Source organism: Pungitius pungitius, chromosome 19, assembly GCF_949316345.1.
Source record: "Pungitius pungitius chromosome 19, fPunPun2.1, whole genome shotgun sequence".
Classification (NCBI taxonomy): Eukaryota; Metazoa; Chordata; class Actinopteri; order Perciformes; family Gasterosteidae; genus Pungitius; species Pungitius pungitius.
This window is the reverse complement of record NC_084918.1, coordinates 3,778,680-3,795,744: the sequence shown is the minus strand read 5'-3', so window position 1 is coordinate 3,795,744 and position 17,065 is coordinate 3,778,680. Positions and strand designations below refer to the sequence as shown.

General features: G+C 49.4%; 1 protein-coding gene across 1 annotated transcript; it reads left to right on the top strand.

The window, feature by feature from the left end:
* Window positions 1–7,182: 7,182 nt before the first annotated feature.
* On the top strand, window positions 7,183–15,938 carry LOC134107515 (uncharacterized). Its single transcript, XM_062559356.1, has 5 exons — window positions 7,183–7,187; window positions 8,036–8,675; window positions 9,073–9,229; window positions 9,664–14,238; window positions 14,545–15,938. Exons 1-5 carry the CDS (start codon window positions 7,183–7,185, stop codon window positions 15,936–15,938), a joined length of 6,771 nt encoding a protein of 2,256 aa, XP_062415340.1.
* The last annotated feature ends 1,127 nt before the right edge of the window (window positions 15,939–17,065 follow it).

Genomic DNA, 17,065 nt, shown 5'->3' with positions numbered 1-17,065 from the left:
TGCTCTGTCAAGATTCACCGGGATTATTCACAAATGGTTTTGGAAGTATTTTTGTTGCACAGATGCAATGCTTTGGTCACACAATTTAACAGCTTTGCATCAGGACTTTTACATTTTTTTTAATTATATCTGAATAAACTGAAACACGAAACATATCTGGATGTGACGCATGACACTGTTGCTTAAATTCTACTACATGGAAGCATATAAAGAGTTTTAGGGATGTAAAGAGTTGTCACCAATCACCAACAGTTTGTACAGCATAAATCACACAGTTATTGGCGATATGTGATTTACATTTACACTGTCGGTATAGTCAGAAGGCCCCTGTGTTCCTGAGCCATTCATTAAATGTCATGCTGAAGCCCGTAATAATGTCCTCATTTGACAAGCTGTCTGAGCGGGCAGGTGGTAGGTGGGACGGGTTGAATGGATGTTCAGTGAAGGCTCTTCCTGCCGAGGAACAGCCGTGCGGTGCATACGGATCGGGACGGGAGATGGGCCCCCGGGCCGGTGCCAAAGCCGGCGAGGACCGGACTCGGGCAGCCGATCGGGCTCAGCGCGCCCCTGTTCTTTTGTTTCAATCCTCTGGTGGCCTTCGGGACAATTTTTAGCTCAGGTTGGGGGGCGGGCGGCGAGGGTGAGAGGACCGCATCGGCAGTCAGTTTCCTCTCGGCTGTGTCTCTTTTCTTCAGGAGGTGCAGAAACGTGCCTCTGGTCCTCTGGGAGCAACGCCGTTTGGTGGCGAGGAACATTACTCATGGCCTACTCACGTCTGTAGCTGCTGAGAAGGAAAAAGAAAAGTGAGCGAGAAGCCAAAGGAAATGGTTAGTCAGGCTGTTTGTAACAGTCGGCTTCTGAATTCATGTTTGAGCTAAAAAACAATGGAACGATGATTGAAACATTTGACTAATTGATCAAAAGCTGAGACGGTGGATGGATGAACAGATGTGTTTTGAGAGAAATGTTGTAATAGGCCTAAACGCCTGAAAACGAAAGGTAGAAGACATTTTTTTTAATTAATGACGACCTGTACAGAAAGTGGATAAAAGCACTGGGAGCTAACGAGATAAATGTGGACTATTGTGTTTTTCTCTCTTTCACTGAGCACCTGTCTCCACTTCCTCGCTCCTGTTTGCTCCATCAATGAAAGATTGTCTGGGAACATCCTTTATCCCGAGAGGAAGCCATGCTCTGAGAGATTCACACCCCTCGCACCGTTTTGGGAACCACCGGTAGGACTTCCTAAAGAATAAAAATAAGGGGGAAATAAAGGGGGGAGAGGGCAGAGTGTCGCGACCCGGGTCAACTACCCTTTGTTGTCTCATGGTAGTTGTGTGTGTGTGTGTGTGTGTTTGAGTAGCTTGCACACCTTATGTTCTCTCCGTACTCATATTTATTAAAGTAATTAAATGAATTGGGTTCATGTGTTTTCGTAGTGATGACATTCACATTTCACTGCTGTGGTGTGAAACGATTTGTTAGAATTTCATTTGAACTTAATGTCTGTTCATAATTATTTTAAAGCAACAGTTTCAACACCTTTGGGTCAGGGTGTTATTTTATGAAGGGGGATACAAGTTAAAGCTACTGATATTTATTTACTGTATTTCATACAAACATATTCATGAATTTCTAGACTTTCTCATTTTGGATATTTAAAAAAAATGCTGCCATCTTAAAAATATTAAATTCAAGTTGTGATCTCACTAATTTCTCCTTTTGTAACCTAAAGAAGGGTAAGAATTTGTGGAGAAATGCTACTGCATCTTATTTTTAGATAAACGTTTAAGTTGTGTGAACGTACAGCCAGGACAAATGTCTAGACAGTGTTTTTTTCTTCTTCAACAACACAATACGTCTGAAAGCTGTCTCTCACACAGGAAGCGTATTTGTGCTCATGTTATTGGATTATGAGCTTCAAACAAGTATCAAACACATGTCTACTGAAATAGCAAACAGTCCACTTCCAGTTCCCTAAAAGCTGACAGTGTGTTCCTCCCTCGCAGGTCCTGTCTCCTCTGCGGGGGGGGGGCGGTCCGTCCTGTCACCGTCTGCACAATCGGTAACACAGTCGTGCGGGACACAAAATGTCCTTTTGGCGAAGGAAACTGTCTGATTCAATGTTTTCTTAGTTTGGACGCTGCTGCGGTGGTGGAGTTTTGCAGATGTTGTGAAGAGAATAGGTTGCACTGCCACTTGTTGCCACCAGGGGTCAGCTGTGCACAGGACTACGCGAGGCTCGCTGTGATGTTCGACATCTGACTAAGTGGGGGCCTGTTAAAACACTCAAAATGTGCTTATTCACGCGTGATGTCAACTTTTATGAAAGGAAACTAAATATTTCTCTAGGTTGGGGTTCAAATAACGGAAACATAACATTCTGTGTATTTGTTGAAATAACACTCCTGTGTCACATTGATTTTTTTTTCAAAGTATCTGATTCATAAAAGTGCCCCTGATGATCAACAATAAATAGAATTGTTTGAGTATCTAATAAGAGAGGTGGATCTATTATTCAGTCCATTAGAATCAATGCAAACTGTTCAAGGTGCTATTACATAAACGTCACTGGGCGGATCCAGGTGAGGTGCTGCGGTAATCTGACTGAAGTCCTGCTGTGGTCACGCACTGCCGAGTATTTCCAGCACAAGCTCCCGTGTCTCTATCACTAGCGCCTGGGGGGGGGGGTAAGATGTCGCCGCAAGGGTTTCCATGGTACACTGTAAGATACTTGGTGGTGAATAATAAGTCAAATTTGTTGTTTTTTTATGTGAAACTTTTACAATAAAAGACCCTTTAAATCTCAATGTGAATATCCTTACAAAGGGAGGATAAAATAAATTAAAAACCACAATGACCATAATAGAATAAGATCTTAATTAAATAACGTGTGCATAATAAAATCTCATAATGGGAAAGAAAACTTCAACAATTACAGAGTGTAAAGATTAGTAAGTGCAAATAAATGCATTTAAATTAAATGAAATCAATATGTGCCATGTCCAATGTTCACACTGTATTTCGTTATCAGTCTCCTGTAGTCAATGAACCGTTAGTATGTTTTTTCTAGTGAGGGACATATAACATATGAAGCAACCAATAACTATTTGCAGGTGAAACTATTTCAATCCCTTTACTGTGTGAAAAACTCTACATGATGATTTCACGTGTGATTTTTACTTTAACTTTTAAAATGTTCAACAAAAAAAAATGTTTTTAGGAAGAGAAAATATCAAGCTGCATGTATCACAAAACAAGCTGCAACAACTTTTACTTTTTAAGTTCTTAGGACAAAGTAGGTATTATCTGTATTTTATTTCAGAACTCCTTTCAATAACTGAAGCGGAAAGAGAGGTTTAATTTCTTGCTCAAAGGGCTCCACGTAATTCATGTATCAGATTAAGTCAGAGTTAATAAATACATTTATGAATATATTATTTTTACAAATGCAAGCGAACCAGCAGCTGGGCCGTGGCTCGTTCCGTCATGTGGACAGTGTTATGGAGCTGAAATGTGAGATATTGGTATAAAAGATGTAACAAAAAGGGGAACCAAACTAATAAATGAATGGGTCTAGCAGATGTGTCACATTCTAATGGACTGTGAACGTTTTATGAAAGCTTCAAACCAGCCGCCCTCTTTCCCTTACTAATGGTCCATTGGTTGTTAGATGCAAACTGCTTTAACATCGAGTATCAAGAATGAACTTTAAAACAAATACGACATGCGACACGGGTACTTTTCATCCCTACAGGATTCCCTGAACCCTATATGGATACAATAGACCCCCCCTTTCCATTGAAACTGGTGGGGGGGAGGGGCGGGGGGGGGGCGGTGACCTGTGTGTGAACCCTGAGGAGCAGGTCTTTGACGGCCCAGAGAGAGACGAGTCAAACACCGGGCGACGCACATTGGCCACATCCTTTTGTTGTCGGGTGGAGGGAATGTCAAGGCCGGCTCAATAAGTCTTTATCTTGGCTCTGGGCTCTGTGTGTGAGTGTGAGAGAGTGTGTGTGTGTGTGTGTGAGTGTGTGTGTGTGTGTGTGTGTGTGAGTCCGCCGGCGCATATGAATAAAAGAGAGACGAGAAAAAATGACTGTGTGCACATTCCTCTGCAACTGCCCAACTGGTAAATGCATGTGTCAGTGTGTGTGTGTGTGTGTGTGTGTCGCAGCGTCTGGAAAGTCCGTTCGTGCGGCGGTCAGGATGCCGGCGTCTCGCCCCTGTCCACCGCACGCCGCTCCGTCGCTCGGTGGCCGACCCCTCAATCAGAGGAAGGTTGTCTGATGCGAAGCACAGACGGATAAATCACTCCTCGCCGGGCGGGTTGGGGGGGGCGGGGGGACGTACTGGCCCTCCGCCCGGGGGCCCTCCAAAGCCGTGACAGCCATGTGGTATTGAGCCCGTTGGCGAGCAGGGCCCTGACCGCCGCTGCCCTCTGGAGAGCGATGGTCCCCGCTGGGTGCGGGACGGTGTCCACGGTGTCCACCTTGTCTCATTCCTGAGGCCCTAAAAGACGTTGAAACTGTTCTACCAGTTTGGCAAAAAACTCTCTCAAAAAGACAATGGTCGATGGTCTTTTTGCTTTTTAGATTGTACAGAAATACGTTTCAGTGCTACAAAAACACGGAGAATGTGCTGACTAACTTTCCAGCCGTGTCCACAGCAAAACGCTGCTGTTGAACAACCAAAGCAGAGAAGAAAAGGCAACAAACCCACCGTTTGAAAACCATCACCAAGCCCGTTATTGTAATGGCCCGAGACTTGTGTTGTTTTTTTGTGCGCGGCACTAATTGAATGCCGGTCGTATCGGTGAACAAGAGGCGGCGCGGAGTGATTTGCGTGCTTATCTTTCCCTCTGCCCCCCCTGCAGGAAACACTGGGATGTCACCGGGCAGATTAAAAGCTTGGCACAGCTGATACGGAGCGCTCAAAATGGACGGGGTGGGGACCTCCTGACTGCTGCGCTGTGGGTTTTGGAAGGGGGGGGGGCGAGGGTGATGTGACCTTACTGTGCGGGTCCTGTTTGGCAGGCTTTCATTCAAAATCTGGGAATTCCACTGGAAGTTAAGAGAGAGGGGAGGGGGGGATGTATGACATTGTGTCACTTGAATGGAATTCTGAATAGTTGGCATATTTTAGGCCGAGCGTTTGCCAAGTTCTGTTTTTTACAGGCTGCCCTCAAAGGAAAAATATAATTCATCAACCTGGCTCTGGATAATCTTTAAATTCTTGAAGGATGGGGATTTGGGCTGCAAGGAACGTTTAAAAGAAGCCCATCGGCTTGTCTTTGAATTTAAGCGAATGTCTGTTGCTCCTGGCCGCCGCGATGCTTGGAATGTCAAACACTTCCCGCAAGAGCTGCGCATTTTATTTTGGAAGCGCAAACACGGAGGCCAAACATGGCACGAGATCAGAGCGGACCGCTGTTGTTTTGCCACCGATGCATCTCTGCCCTTTGAGCGCGGCGCACTGGCCCGCCGCTCGGATTGAGGTAACGTGTTCGGACTGAGGAGAGGTGTTTGATGGGGACCCGGGCGGACAGATCTGGAGGAGCAGCTGCAGAGGGGCTGGGGGGCCAAATATAGAAAGGGGACGAGGGCCCGAAACATATCGCACATTTTTTCCCATTAACAGCATAGGTTTGAATCTAACTTGGCGCCAATTAGTTGCAGCGGTGGGGGCGAGGACTTAAAAATAGAGCAGCGGCCACGGGTGGGGGTTGGGTGGGGGGGGGGGGGGGGGGGGCGATGCACGCAGAGACAGATACCTCTGTATCATCATGGTATCGCCAGCTGGTTGGAGGTGCAGGGCTGCACGTGACACGCGGGGCGTCAGACAGTCGTTACCTGCATGCAGCTGCAACTCGGAGGCCTATTTTCAGACGGCGTGCCGCGTTGGATCCGCGCTGCCGCATCACAGCGACGAGGTTTCAACACGGGCCTCTTGTCTGTGGCGGCTGGAATGAGGGGCATGTGGGCTTCGGGGCCTACCTGTTTACTCTGAGGGCTTCCTCCAGTGTTCCCCCCCCCCCCCTCCCCCATGCTTCCTTTGAGGGATTTTTTGTTGTTGTTGCGTTGGTTGTTGTTTCGGGAGCACGTCACCGGCTGTGAACACCAGAGCCTCCTGCGGCAGCATTCCTGGATCTCTGTCTGGTCGGGCTCAGCGGGGGGGGGGGGGGGGGGGATTCTTTCCTACGGCGCATATCGTCCATTTCGCGCACACCTCAGTTATTTTCACACCCGTAAACTAACCAGAACGACCCGAGTGTCATCCCTTCATCCTCCGATAGCGAGCTGAAACCTGATCACTTCTGCATATTCCTTTGATTCCTTAGCGTCAGGCCCAGGTTTACTCAGGAATGAAGTCATCCCTTGTCGACTAATCCCTTTCTCTACGGAAATAGACTCAACTCACTCGAGTTTGGTGACTGTTATGAAAGTCATGATTAGCTCATGGTGAAGCATGCACAGGACCGGCTAATGTTTCACCTAAACTACGCCGCCTAAACCGAATGGCGTTTATTGAACACTATTTTTGTGTGAAGAATAAAAGCCTTTTTGTCTTATTTTAAACTAATGTGTGTTCAGATCTCACAGGGTCAAAGATAAAATATAATCCCTGGATGTTTTTTAATCATTATTAAGAGGTAATAAGGCGACTGTTCCCTCCTTTCATTGAAAACAAGTGCTCCTCTACTGGTCCTGGATGGAGAGCTCCTCTTTAGATAATCCTTATTATCTAAAGAGGCCCTCAATGAGATTACAACCCAGCACGAAAATTACAAGGGGACACCGATTTACCATCTGCTGCCGCTGGTGGAGAAAACTCTCCTTGTGGTTTACAACCTTCTGCAGGAACAATGAATTAAGGGGATTTGTTTTGTTTTAAAAAAGAAACCCGCTGACGCTATAATTTTAGGCGATTTAATACATTTCGAGTCCTCATCCACCTCTTCGCCCTGCTGTGAGTTCATCTCTGCGACTCACTTTTCCCAAGAGGATCTGGGAAGCAATGCACTCGCAGCGGAGATTAGCGTTGTGCAAAGATTAAGCAAATTAACCAGGAAGGTGTCTCCAGAAATAACCTGTTGCTGTGCACTTAGTTCAACAGCCATCGTCATGTAGGCAACGGAATAACATTTGGTGAATCCTTTTAAAACGTTGTGGAATTTTCGTGATGCGGTAGGTGAGTACAACTCTTGTTTATTAATTTGCTTGTTCATTGCCTCCGTTTATAATCTCTATTCAAGTGCTACATTTGCAGTTAGTAGAAGCTGCTATGGTCATGAATCTAAACCAAATGTTGTTTTTGATTTGATTTGTTTCTCACATCGATAAGAAATAAATCTCCTGAATATCCTATAAATAATTTCATGTTAGATTTTTCTTTTAAATCATTTTTAGTTAAAACTATTTTCTATTTGACATTAAAACATGAAATATTAAAAAGATTATTATTGAATGATTTAGACATTTTAACATTTGGTTCAACATGGAAGGGTTTAAGTTTATCATAAACGTTAAAAAATGAAAAAGTGAAATGTGGTAGAGATCTCCTTTCAGAACCAGATAATCATGACAATATAAATAATGGAGAGAAGAAAAATTTCTGTATTACTTAAAGTCACCATAAAGTTCTCCACTGTGCTGTTAAAACCTGGGTAAATAAATAATTGAAGATACCAATCACAGGTTTTCCAGAAGTTACATCATTTTCCAACCAATAAGACCTCATTTGGCTTTATTCCCATCACATGTTTACGGCCTGCTGAACCCTTTAAGTTGTCCCCGTCTTATGCTTGTTGGCCCAATCGCTGACACGCAAATTGTCTCTTTAGACATTTCATCATAAACCAAAGCGAGCTTTACTCTTACAGCAGTCAGGTTAATTAACACTGTTCCCCTTCCATGTATTCCTAAAAGTGGACAAAACAACGTGAAGAAGCTACCAGAGAAACCTCGGGGCTCCTCACCGTTGGCCTCGTGTGTGTCCTCGGTATCTAACGCTTCCCCTTGTGCTCGCCTTGCAGCCGATCGGCGACCATGAACGAGTCAGCGCTTCGGAGGGGCCTCCCCGAGCCGTCACTTGGGAGCGGGCGCACCTCTGGGACCCCCCGCCACCCGAGCCTCATCCACCCCATCCTGTCGAAGAGGGTCTGCTTCTACAAGAGCGGCGACGCCCAGTTCAACGGCCTGCGCCTGGTGGTCAACAGTCGCACCTTCAAGACGTTCGACGCGCTGCTGGACAGCCTCTCTAAGAAGGTGCCCCTGCCGTTCGGGGTGAGGAACATCACCACGCCCCGGGGGGTCCACGCCGTCCGCACCCTGGACGAGCTGGAGGACGGAAAATCCTACATCTGCTCCGACACCCGTAAGGTGAAACCCATCAACCTGGCGGTGGCCCGGAGGAAGCCGGCGCCGTGGTACCACGCCAGGCCCGTCAGCCCCCGCCGGCGGACGGCGCAGCAGGCCAGGGGCGGCCGCAAGCCGGAGGCGGCGTCGGCGCGCGCGCCGAGGGTTCTGACGGTCTTCCGCAACGGCGACCCCGGCGCAAAGCACTCGGTGGTGCTCCACAAGAGGACCACTCCCACTTTTGAATCCGTCCTGGAACACATTTCAGAGCTGATGCAGTTCCACGTGGGGAAGCTGCACGCAGCTGATGGCCGACGTGTGAGTTTCCTCCTCCCAGCACCTTCAAAGGATTTATTTTTTACCACCACCAGAATTCGACGTTACTGAAAAACACCATGACATATTTGCTGAACCTTCCCTTATACGCAGAAATTCTGCTGGCACAGAGGTCTGGCTTGAACCTGACCTGTAAATTGGTGTTACACCGTGGTAATCGTCTTTAACCACTCAACCTAACTCATAGATAAGCATTCTGGGTTACTGCTCTGTGAGGCTTTAGCACAATGATCCGCTCGAAACCCAGAGCCCGCTGGTGTTTCCAAGGCGTCATGTTAACAAATAATACATGAATCACATATACAAGCACGTCATTTGTAATACACAAGTCCCTCATATATTTAGACTGAAGATCTATCTGCTAATCTGTCTCCTGCAGGTGGACGGCTTTCCAGGCTTGATTTTGTGTTCTGGGACAGTAGTGGCTGCAGGCAGGGAGCCATTCAGGCCCGCAAACTACAATGCACAGATTTCACCAGCTCAAAGCACGTTGCCCACCAACCGAATGGGTCCCAGAAGACTCAGGGCTTTAAAACGTAAGTTTACACAAGGATTAGTGGTTTTATTTGAAAGATCTGTTTGCAATCCTTTTGACTTGTTCAATGTATCCTCAGTGATGGACACGTAGAGTGCGTCTACAGTAATCTATCTGCTCTCATGGGATGAAGACTGTGAAAGAGCTGAGGCAATGATAACCCAATTATGATATAATACCACGGATGACCTACATACAGTGACTACGCGGCTGTGGGCTATTGTTCTTTGTGAGCCGTGAGTAGCTGTACTCTCTTCCTAACTTTTCTTTTTGCTCTTTCTCCTCCTCTTTTTCATGCTTCTGGGGTTCACTCTTCAAACCACCTGCCCCTCATTTTCAATCCTGTCTACTTCCTTTTTTCCCGAAACGACTGACAAGGCAAAAGAAAGTCCAAACCGTACACTCCAAAGTCGAGAAATTTCTCCCTGTCGTCAGAGAGGTACATCGTCAATCGCATTCAGAGCTCCATCGCGGGAGGTTCCTGCGACCGGCCCAGCCGCTCCGTCGAGTTGGAGTCGGGGGCCCACGCGCTGGAGTCCGTGGCGGAAACGCCGGACACCGGCCTCTGCGTCGCCGCCGGGGGGAGCGACGGCCGCCGCCTGCCCTCGGATGACGACATCGAGAAGTCCTTTCGAGTGAACCAAGACGGCAGCATGACAGTGGAGATGAGGGTGCGGCTGACTATTAAGGAGGAGGAAACCATTCATTGGACGACCACTCTGGCACGTTCGAGTGCGGCCAGCCGGCTTGACGCGACCTGTTCACCGGAGACCGGGCCGGAGCAGGAGATCGAGTCAGTCAAATCATACTCGCTGGATTTAGGAAGTCCCGCCTCCTCCACGGACACCATCACCAAGGCCAAAACCCAGGACGACGACGACGAGGATCCGCCGCCGCTGGGGAGCGGCGTTTTCAGCGAGAGCAACAATGAGGGGGGCGGTAGCAAAGTACGGACGAGCGCGGCGTCCCCGAGGTGCCCCCCCACACCAGGGCGCGAGCACATTAGAAAAAAGCAAGCCTCCGTGGAGAGCGTCCAATCAGTGGCGGCTCAGGGCGGCACGGTCGGCTCTTACTCGCACCGAGGGCGGGCACAGAGCGCGGCCGCGCCCAACGTGGTCCAACAGAAGAGCGGCAGACCGGTGCCCAAACCGAGAAGGCAGAGCTCTGCGGAGGCCAACAACGTAAACGGTAGAAACGTGTCCGCCTTCACATCAGCGGCGACGTCTGAGATCCAACGGATTGAACCCAGCGGAGGCGAGGTCTCTGAAACCGTCTCGCGCGCATTCGAACAGCAGACCCGCCAGGATCATTTCTTCGCAAGCCTTTGCTCACAGGACATGTCTGCCTTCGGGATTCCTTTTTGCAGGCCGGCCACGTCGGAAACCGGTCAGCTCTCCTCCAGCGAGGAGTTTGAGCCACCGCCCTGGAGACCGTCGACAGCTTCCGAGTCGATCGGCGTCTGGAGGGCCGAGGGCACGTCAGCAACGTCGGCCTTGAACTCGCCTTCACTGGGGACGGGTGCGATTCAAGCAGCAGGTGCTCAACAACAACAACAACAAAGAGAGGGCAGCAACAATAAGCGAGTGTCATCGAAACCCAAAGTGATCAACAAACGCGTTCGCCGGCTTAAGTGGCCGGGCAAGAAGCGAAGGGAGAATTCTGCACCCGAGAAAAATAGGAAAGTGAACATTTTCTCCAGCGCTGGGTTCATTAAGAGAATTTATGGGAATAAATCAAAATCAGTAAAAAGCACCATGAAGCTAAAAAAGGGCCCAGCACCTAATGGAGACAGGGGCGTTACAACGGGGAGCTCACAACAGTCGGGTGACACGGTAAAACCTATCCTCAAAGACCTAAACATACCTTTGGCCTTGAAAGAAACTGCGAGTGAGACCGTTTCTTCGGAAAAAGGGCGACTGAACGTCGCTCCCGCTGAAGTGAGCCGACCGGGGGGAACGCCGGAGTGGCAGACGTCAACGCATCAGCAGGAGAAGAAAGAAAACGAGAGCTGCGATGTCAGCGAAAGGATGTCGCTGCCTGCTTTTAACTCCTCCAGCGCTGTCACTATTGAATATGTGGAAAACTGGCTGGAGAAAGCCTGTCTCAGCCCCTCAGCCCACCCGGATGAGGAGAGCAAAATGATGGAAGCACTTGCTTTTGTACAAACGGAAAACGCCAGGTGTGTGGAGTCTGAAAAGAAGAACGTTTTGACGACTGTGGCAGATGACGAAAAGTGTTCGGAGGACACGTCGGGAGAGCCGAATGGTCCGCCGCCTCAAGATGAGCTGGACGCTTCCGTCAGACAAAGAATCCGGTCCTTCGAAAGCAAACCGTCAAGTCAATCGATGAAGAAAGCCACAGTCAAACAGCAAATTGTGTACAGTCAGGAAACGGCTACAAACAGAGGAAACTCTCATGATTTAGCTTGCATTGATACAGAGTTAAAGGAAGTTAAACCTCTTGTCTGTTCTGAAATAGTTCCGCCAATTAATGGCACCTCTGCAGAAATTCCACCGGGCAGCGGAGTGGACAACGAGATCCAAATCTCATTTAAAAAAGAAGCAGCTTCAAAAGCACGTTCAAAGGAGCTACCGACACCTGTTCCAGATGTAACAGATGTACCAGACACGGAACATTCCATGATGGGTGAATGCTCAGGGGCACCGAGGCCCGGCAGTCAAACGCCACACACACATCCATTGTCCGTCAGTCATAGCTCTGATGAGGCCGAGTCGCCCGGCGACCACACAGTGGAAATGACAACATCCACCCACCCCGACACCTCCACACGCAGCGCCGCGCTATTACCGAGAACTCCGTCCATTAAAAGGGCCCCTTTGGTCAGTAACAAGTCTCTGGACAGAAAAATGTCTCTGAGAAAGGCCTGTCTGGAGAAATACACGTTATGCGGCGATGCCTCTTCAGAGACAAGCACGTCATCTACTCCCATCAACTCGGTTGGCGATAACGTGCTGCCAAGCGGCATCTGTCCAACGGGGACGCAGCGAGCCAGTGAAGGCCGAGCAGAAGAGACGCAGCAACCACACAGCATCTCAGATGTGAAAAGGAGTCTGTCATGTTGTACTTCTGCATCCCCGGCTAGTTTAACATCTGAAGAACGAATGTCATCATTCAGCATTTCATCGAGTTTGGCTCCGACACCGACTGATCTTTCACCTAAAGGCACAAAAACAGATAAAACACATTTATTTTATCAAAAAGAAGCAATGTCACCCAAACCCTCGGTGAAAAGTGTCAAACATATGGGCAGTCCATCTCCGGGGGGAAAATCCCAAACAAAGAAATCACCTTCTGAACCTCAAAGCTCCCCAAAATTATCATCACTACATAACCGCTCTCCGGATACTGGATTACAAAGACTTGCAACACCAAATGCCGGCAATTCCACAGAGCGAAAGCTCAATAGACCAAAGTCACATAAGAGGCGATCTCCATATTCTCAGTCTCTTGACATGGGGTCATCACCCGTCAGACACAGGGCAGGTGGAAGGAGGCGTCGCAAAACACCACGGACCATGAACCCTGCAGCCGAGCTGGAAAAAACAGCAACTTGTAGCGCTCTCACTTCACTGGACGTTGATCCGCGTGTCGAGAGCAAGACGGCGGACGAGGAATCCGTAACGCAAACAGTAGCACAGCAGCTAGACATCGTAAAACAGCCAAATATGAAACCCGTGCTTGAAAAGATTTGCTACTCGATAAAGGCGATAAGACGAATCGCACAAAGCAAACGTCCGTCGTGTCTGGAAAAGTCCAACAGCCTGCCTGACTTCTCGTCTCACGTGGCCTCTGCATTCGGCTCGTCGTCTCAATCTCTCCTTGCTTTCTTGTCCGTCATGACCCTGAAGGCAGGGCTAGACGACGTGAACATGGACAAGCTGGATGCAAACAACGTGAGCTGCGCCGAAGCCTTGAAAATGATCGATTCGCTCAGAGAAATTGCCAGTATCGACGATTCCCACGAGTTGCAAGCCAGCTTGTCCAGCTTGCAGCGGTCTGCTTCAAAACAGCTCCTTCAAAGTTGGAAGGGCTTCCAGGACCTCAGCGAGAAATACAGGACGCCGACGCCGAGCGATTCAGAGGCAGGAGTCGAGGTCGAGGCCGTTTCCGAAAAAGGCTGTCGCATTGAAGAGAATGTCGTGGACAGTCTCGACGTACCTGAGAGGCTCAAGGAAGAGTTGAGCTGTCTTTCAAAAGTCAAAGTTTACAGTGAACCGGCAGAAAGAGCAAAAACAAAAAACAACAGTAACGCCGAAATATCCAAATTCTCCACAGAACATTCCGTCGATGTCTCCAACGACGTGAAAGCTGATGTTGATGTGAGCTCAATCATCAAAAAATTCACAGACATTAACCAGCCAAAACATTCCAACGCGGGCAGCAGAACTAAAGACGCTAGAGACCGAGACAGCTTGTGCGAGCGGAGCGTTGCGGACAAATGTCCCCCAGCTCAACCGACCGATGAACACACACCAGAAGAGAAGCAGCCCCGCAGCTCGGTGTTCTTTGCAAAAGACCACGAGCGCGATGGGGTGGGACCGAACCGAGAGCAGGCCCGGATGAACGGAGCAGTCACCAGCCGCATCCCGAGGGCCGCTGAAGATTTAGGGCGGAAGGTGCTCTGTCGGCAGGGTGCATCCGTCTCGGAAGCAGGTGAGCAACACGGTTCGGGAGACGAGCGAGAAGTTGAATGTGAGGAGACGCAACGGGGGAACGGCGGGGGTGACGAGGACGAGCAGGCGGCGTCTGATTATAATGCAGAACCGGATGTGGGGAGGGAGGTTAGAACATCCAGCCCCCACGGTCGCACGTCTTTGTCGGAGGAAGAGCAGCCAGAGGTTGCATGTCAGGCAGCCTGTACGGGGTCCAACTCAAGTGTCGACGAAAGCACGTGTGACCCAGATGTGGACGATCCATCTTCAGAGGAAGAGCAGCCAGAGGTTGAAGGTATGAGACTCAAGGTCATCATTGAGGAAGGTGTTTTGGGCAGTGAGGAAGATGAGGAAGGACACTTTGATTATCTTCAAGATCAGATGGAACAAGCAAGAAAATATAGAGAGTCAAAGACATTGATAGAAGAGACAGAGGAGGACGATGTCAGCTCATGTGAAGAGGACCACAATGCTGATGAATCATACATAGAAAGGGATACGAGCCATTTTATAAAAAGTCAGGATTCATATACCCAAAACGACAGAAGCAGTTGTATAAAGTCTAACATTTTAACAAAGATGTATGGACTCAATGAAGATGAAGACAGTGGGAATGACCACAGCGGCTGTGTGGAACACGCAGAGATGGAGCAACCAGAGGTTGAAGACAAACCACTCAACACCTCAAGCTACGAGGACAACGAGTCCTCAGAGCAGGAACGTGTCGACATCGACGGACACACAAAAAACAGCTGTACGGAATATCAAGCAGCTCCTCCACACTTAAGGGACACCCGATGTGAAAAGGTTGTAGAAATACTCAAGCATCAAACGGAGGAAATAACATCCCAATCTGTCGCGGAGAGGGTGATTCTTCTGGAAAAGCAAGTTGCCCAGAAGACAACAGAGAGTTCTGCCCTCCGACGGTCCACACAGAGAAAGGCTCCTCTCGGGCCGGACGAAGAGGACTCGCCCCCCGAACCGGCCGCACCTCGATCAGCTCCCCAGTCGTCCCTGTCGTTCAGCTACGACTCCAGCGGCGTCGTGACATCGGAGCCCGAAGGCCACCGGGTCAGGTCCATCCGGGAGATGTTCCTGGCAAAGACTGCCGCGGACGTCCAACACAGGCGTCCCTCGGGCTCGAACGCATCCGAGGCCAGAGCGGAGACCTCGGTCAGCGGCGGCTACCAGTCCCAGTCGTCCAGCGAGCTGTCCAGCGGCGAAGACGATTCCGCGCGGAAATCCATCACCAAAGGTTTCGTGAGAAGGACCATCGAGCGGCTTTACGGCAGGAAAGACGCCGGGCCGGACCAGGAGGCGGGCGGGAGGCCGCCATCCGCGCCGAAACAGAAAAAGAAGGAGCACCCGAGCGCTTTCTCTCCCTTCCACATGGCGCGGTGCAAAGCCATGTCCGAGTTCTCTTACTTCAATTCCACGCACGCCGTGGACCCCTTGGGTGAAGCGACACGCTGCGTCGCTTTCAACGCTGAGCTGAGGCCCGAAGACAGAGTCTCCGCCGAAGGCGAGCGGTGGGTCCTGAGGGAAAACGCCCTGATCAGAAAGTCCGTGTCAGAGCCGGTCGCAATAAACAAAGGTTTTGCAAAGTCCCAAGGCGGGGGGATGCGCGAGGACGCAGAGGAGGACCCCCCCTACTCCCTGTTCAGCACAAGGTCCGAACTGCAGGACAGCCAGTCGTCGCTTTCACGGAAGTGCACCTACTTCTCTGTGCCCCACACGAGCGACTCGGACGCACACCTGGACGAGCCGAGCACGGTCAGCGGGAGCAGCGCCGAGGGCCCGAGCGCCGCCGGAGAGGGGGCGGAGGGGGGGGACTCGGGGGACGCTCCTCTCGCCGCCGCCGCCGAGCCCAAGAGGAAGGGCAACAAAGTGCACCCGGCGACGGAGCCCCCGCCCGACGGCGAGGCGGTGCTGGTGCAGCCGGGGAAGGGCCGAGGCGTCGTGAGCACAAGGGTCGAGGAGCCCGACGTGTTGGACATGCTTTACAATTTCTGTGGTCAGAACTGTCCCATCCTGTGAGGACATTTTAGTTCTAGTCTCAGTAGGTGAACGTGGTTGAGCGAGAGCAGGTTATATTGTTTTGGTGCCTACATTTTGATTTTTTGCCATCGCCTCGGCGTGACACACGAACACATCGTCAACTCATCCGAGCCAACGAGTCGAATGTGTTAACGAACCTTGATCTGACCTTCATGTTTCACCAGTTTACCGTTTGAAGGGAGTGTTTATTGTGAAGCTAGTGAACGTGTTTTCGTGACACCGTGACTGTGTGTATTTGCCACGTGCCCTCCAGAGCAGCTCTTTTCTTCCTGGGGTTGCCTGTAAACAGATCAAGCAGCCAGAGCATTACTGTAAGCTTGTTTTTAAAAGCTCTTGAAACCAATCAGGTCCCTGCGGCTGTAATGCAACAAGGCCAATCCGGGTGAACAGTGCAGCGCAGGTCCAGGATGAAGTACAGGTCTAAATCGTGCTTTAAAAAAAAAAAAAAAGAAGTAACTGAATGTGACACAAGTTGAGGGAGAGATGTAGAAATCTTGATTTAATGTTTTGTATCTTGGTTGTCTAAAGTGTAAATAAGTAGCTTAATATGTATCTACAATAACCTGACCTTTATAATCAGGATAGATGGTTTTATGGTTTCAATGTGGCAGCTGTGACATTTGCGTCTAAATTCATGTGTAACAATTAAAGTGTGTATTTAAAAATGTTGAGTATTTTCTTTTACTTTGTAATCCCCCCCCCCTCCTCCAAACTAAATCCCTGTGGGTTACGCATTGGGTGTAACACAGTGTGCATTGAGGGTGAAGTTAGATGGGGAGAAAGTCAACAGACCTCGGGGACCGGTGTGTTAAAGATACCTGAGGAAGCTCAGTGGGAGCTGTTTTTCTTCAGCCTGAGGAAGTATCCATGTTGTTCTTGGGTTGTTTTGTTTCTCAGAAGCTGCCATGGAGCTGCTCCGTGTTGTGACAGGAGTGTCGAGGAATGCACTATCAGGGGAGTGTTTACATCTGCAGCTACAAAGTAAAAACAGCCAGACTATTTCCGCATTTTACACATACCTCGGGCCAAAAAGCTTCAAATTGTATGCGTGTTCCTTCTGGGAGATAGAGAGTATTTTTAGACCAAAATAGTGCTCGGTAAAAACT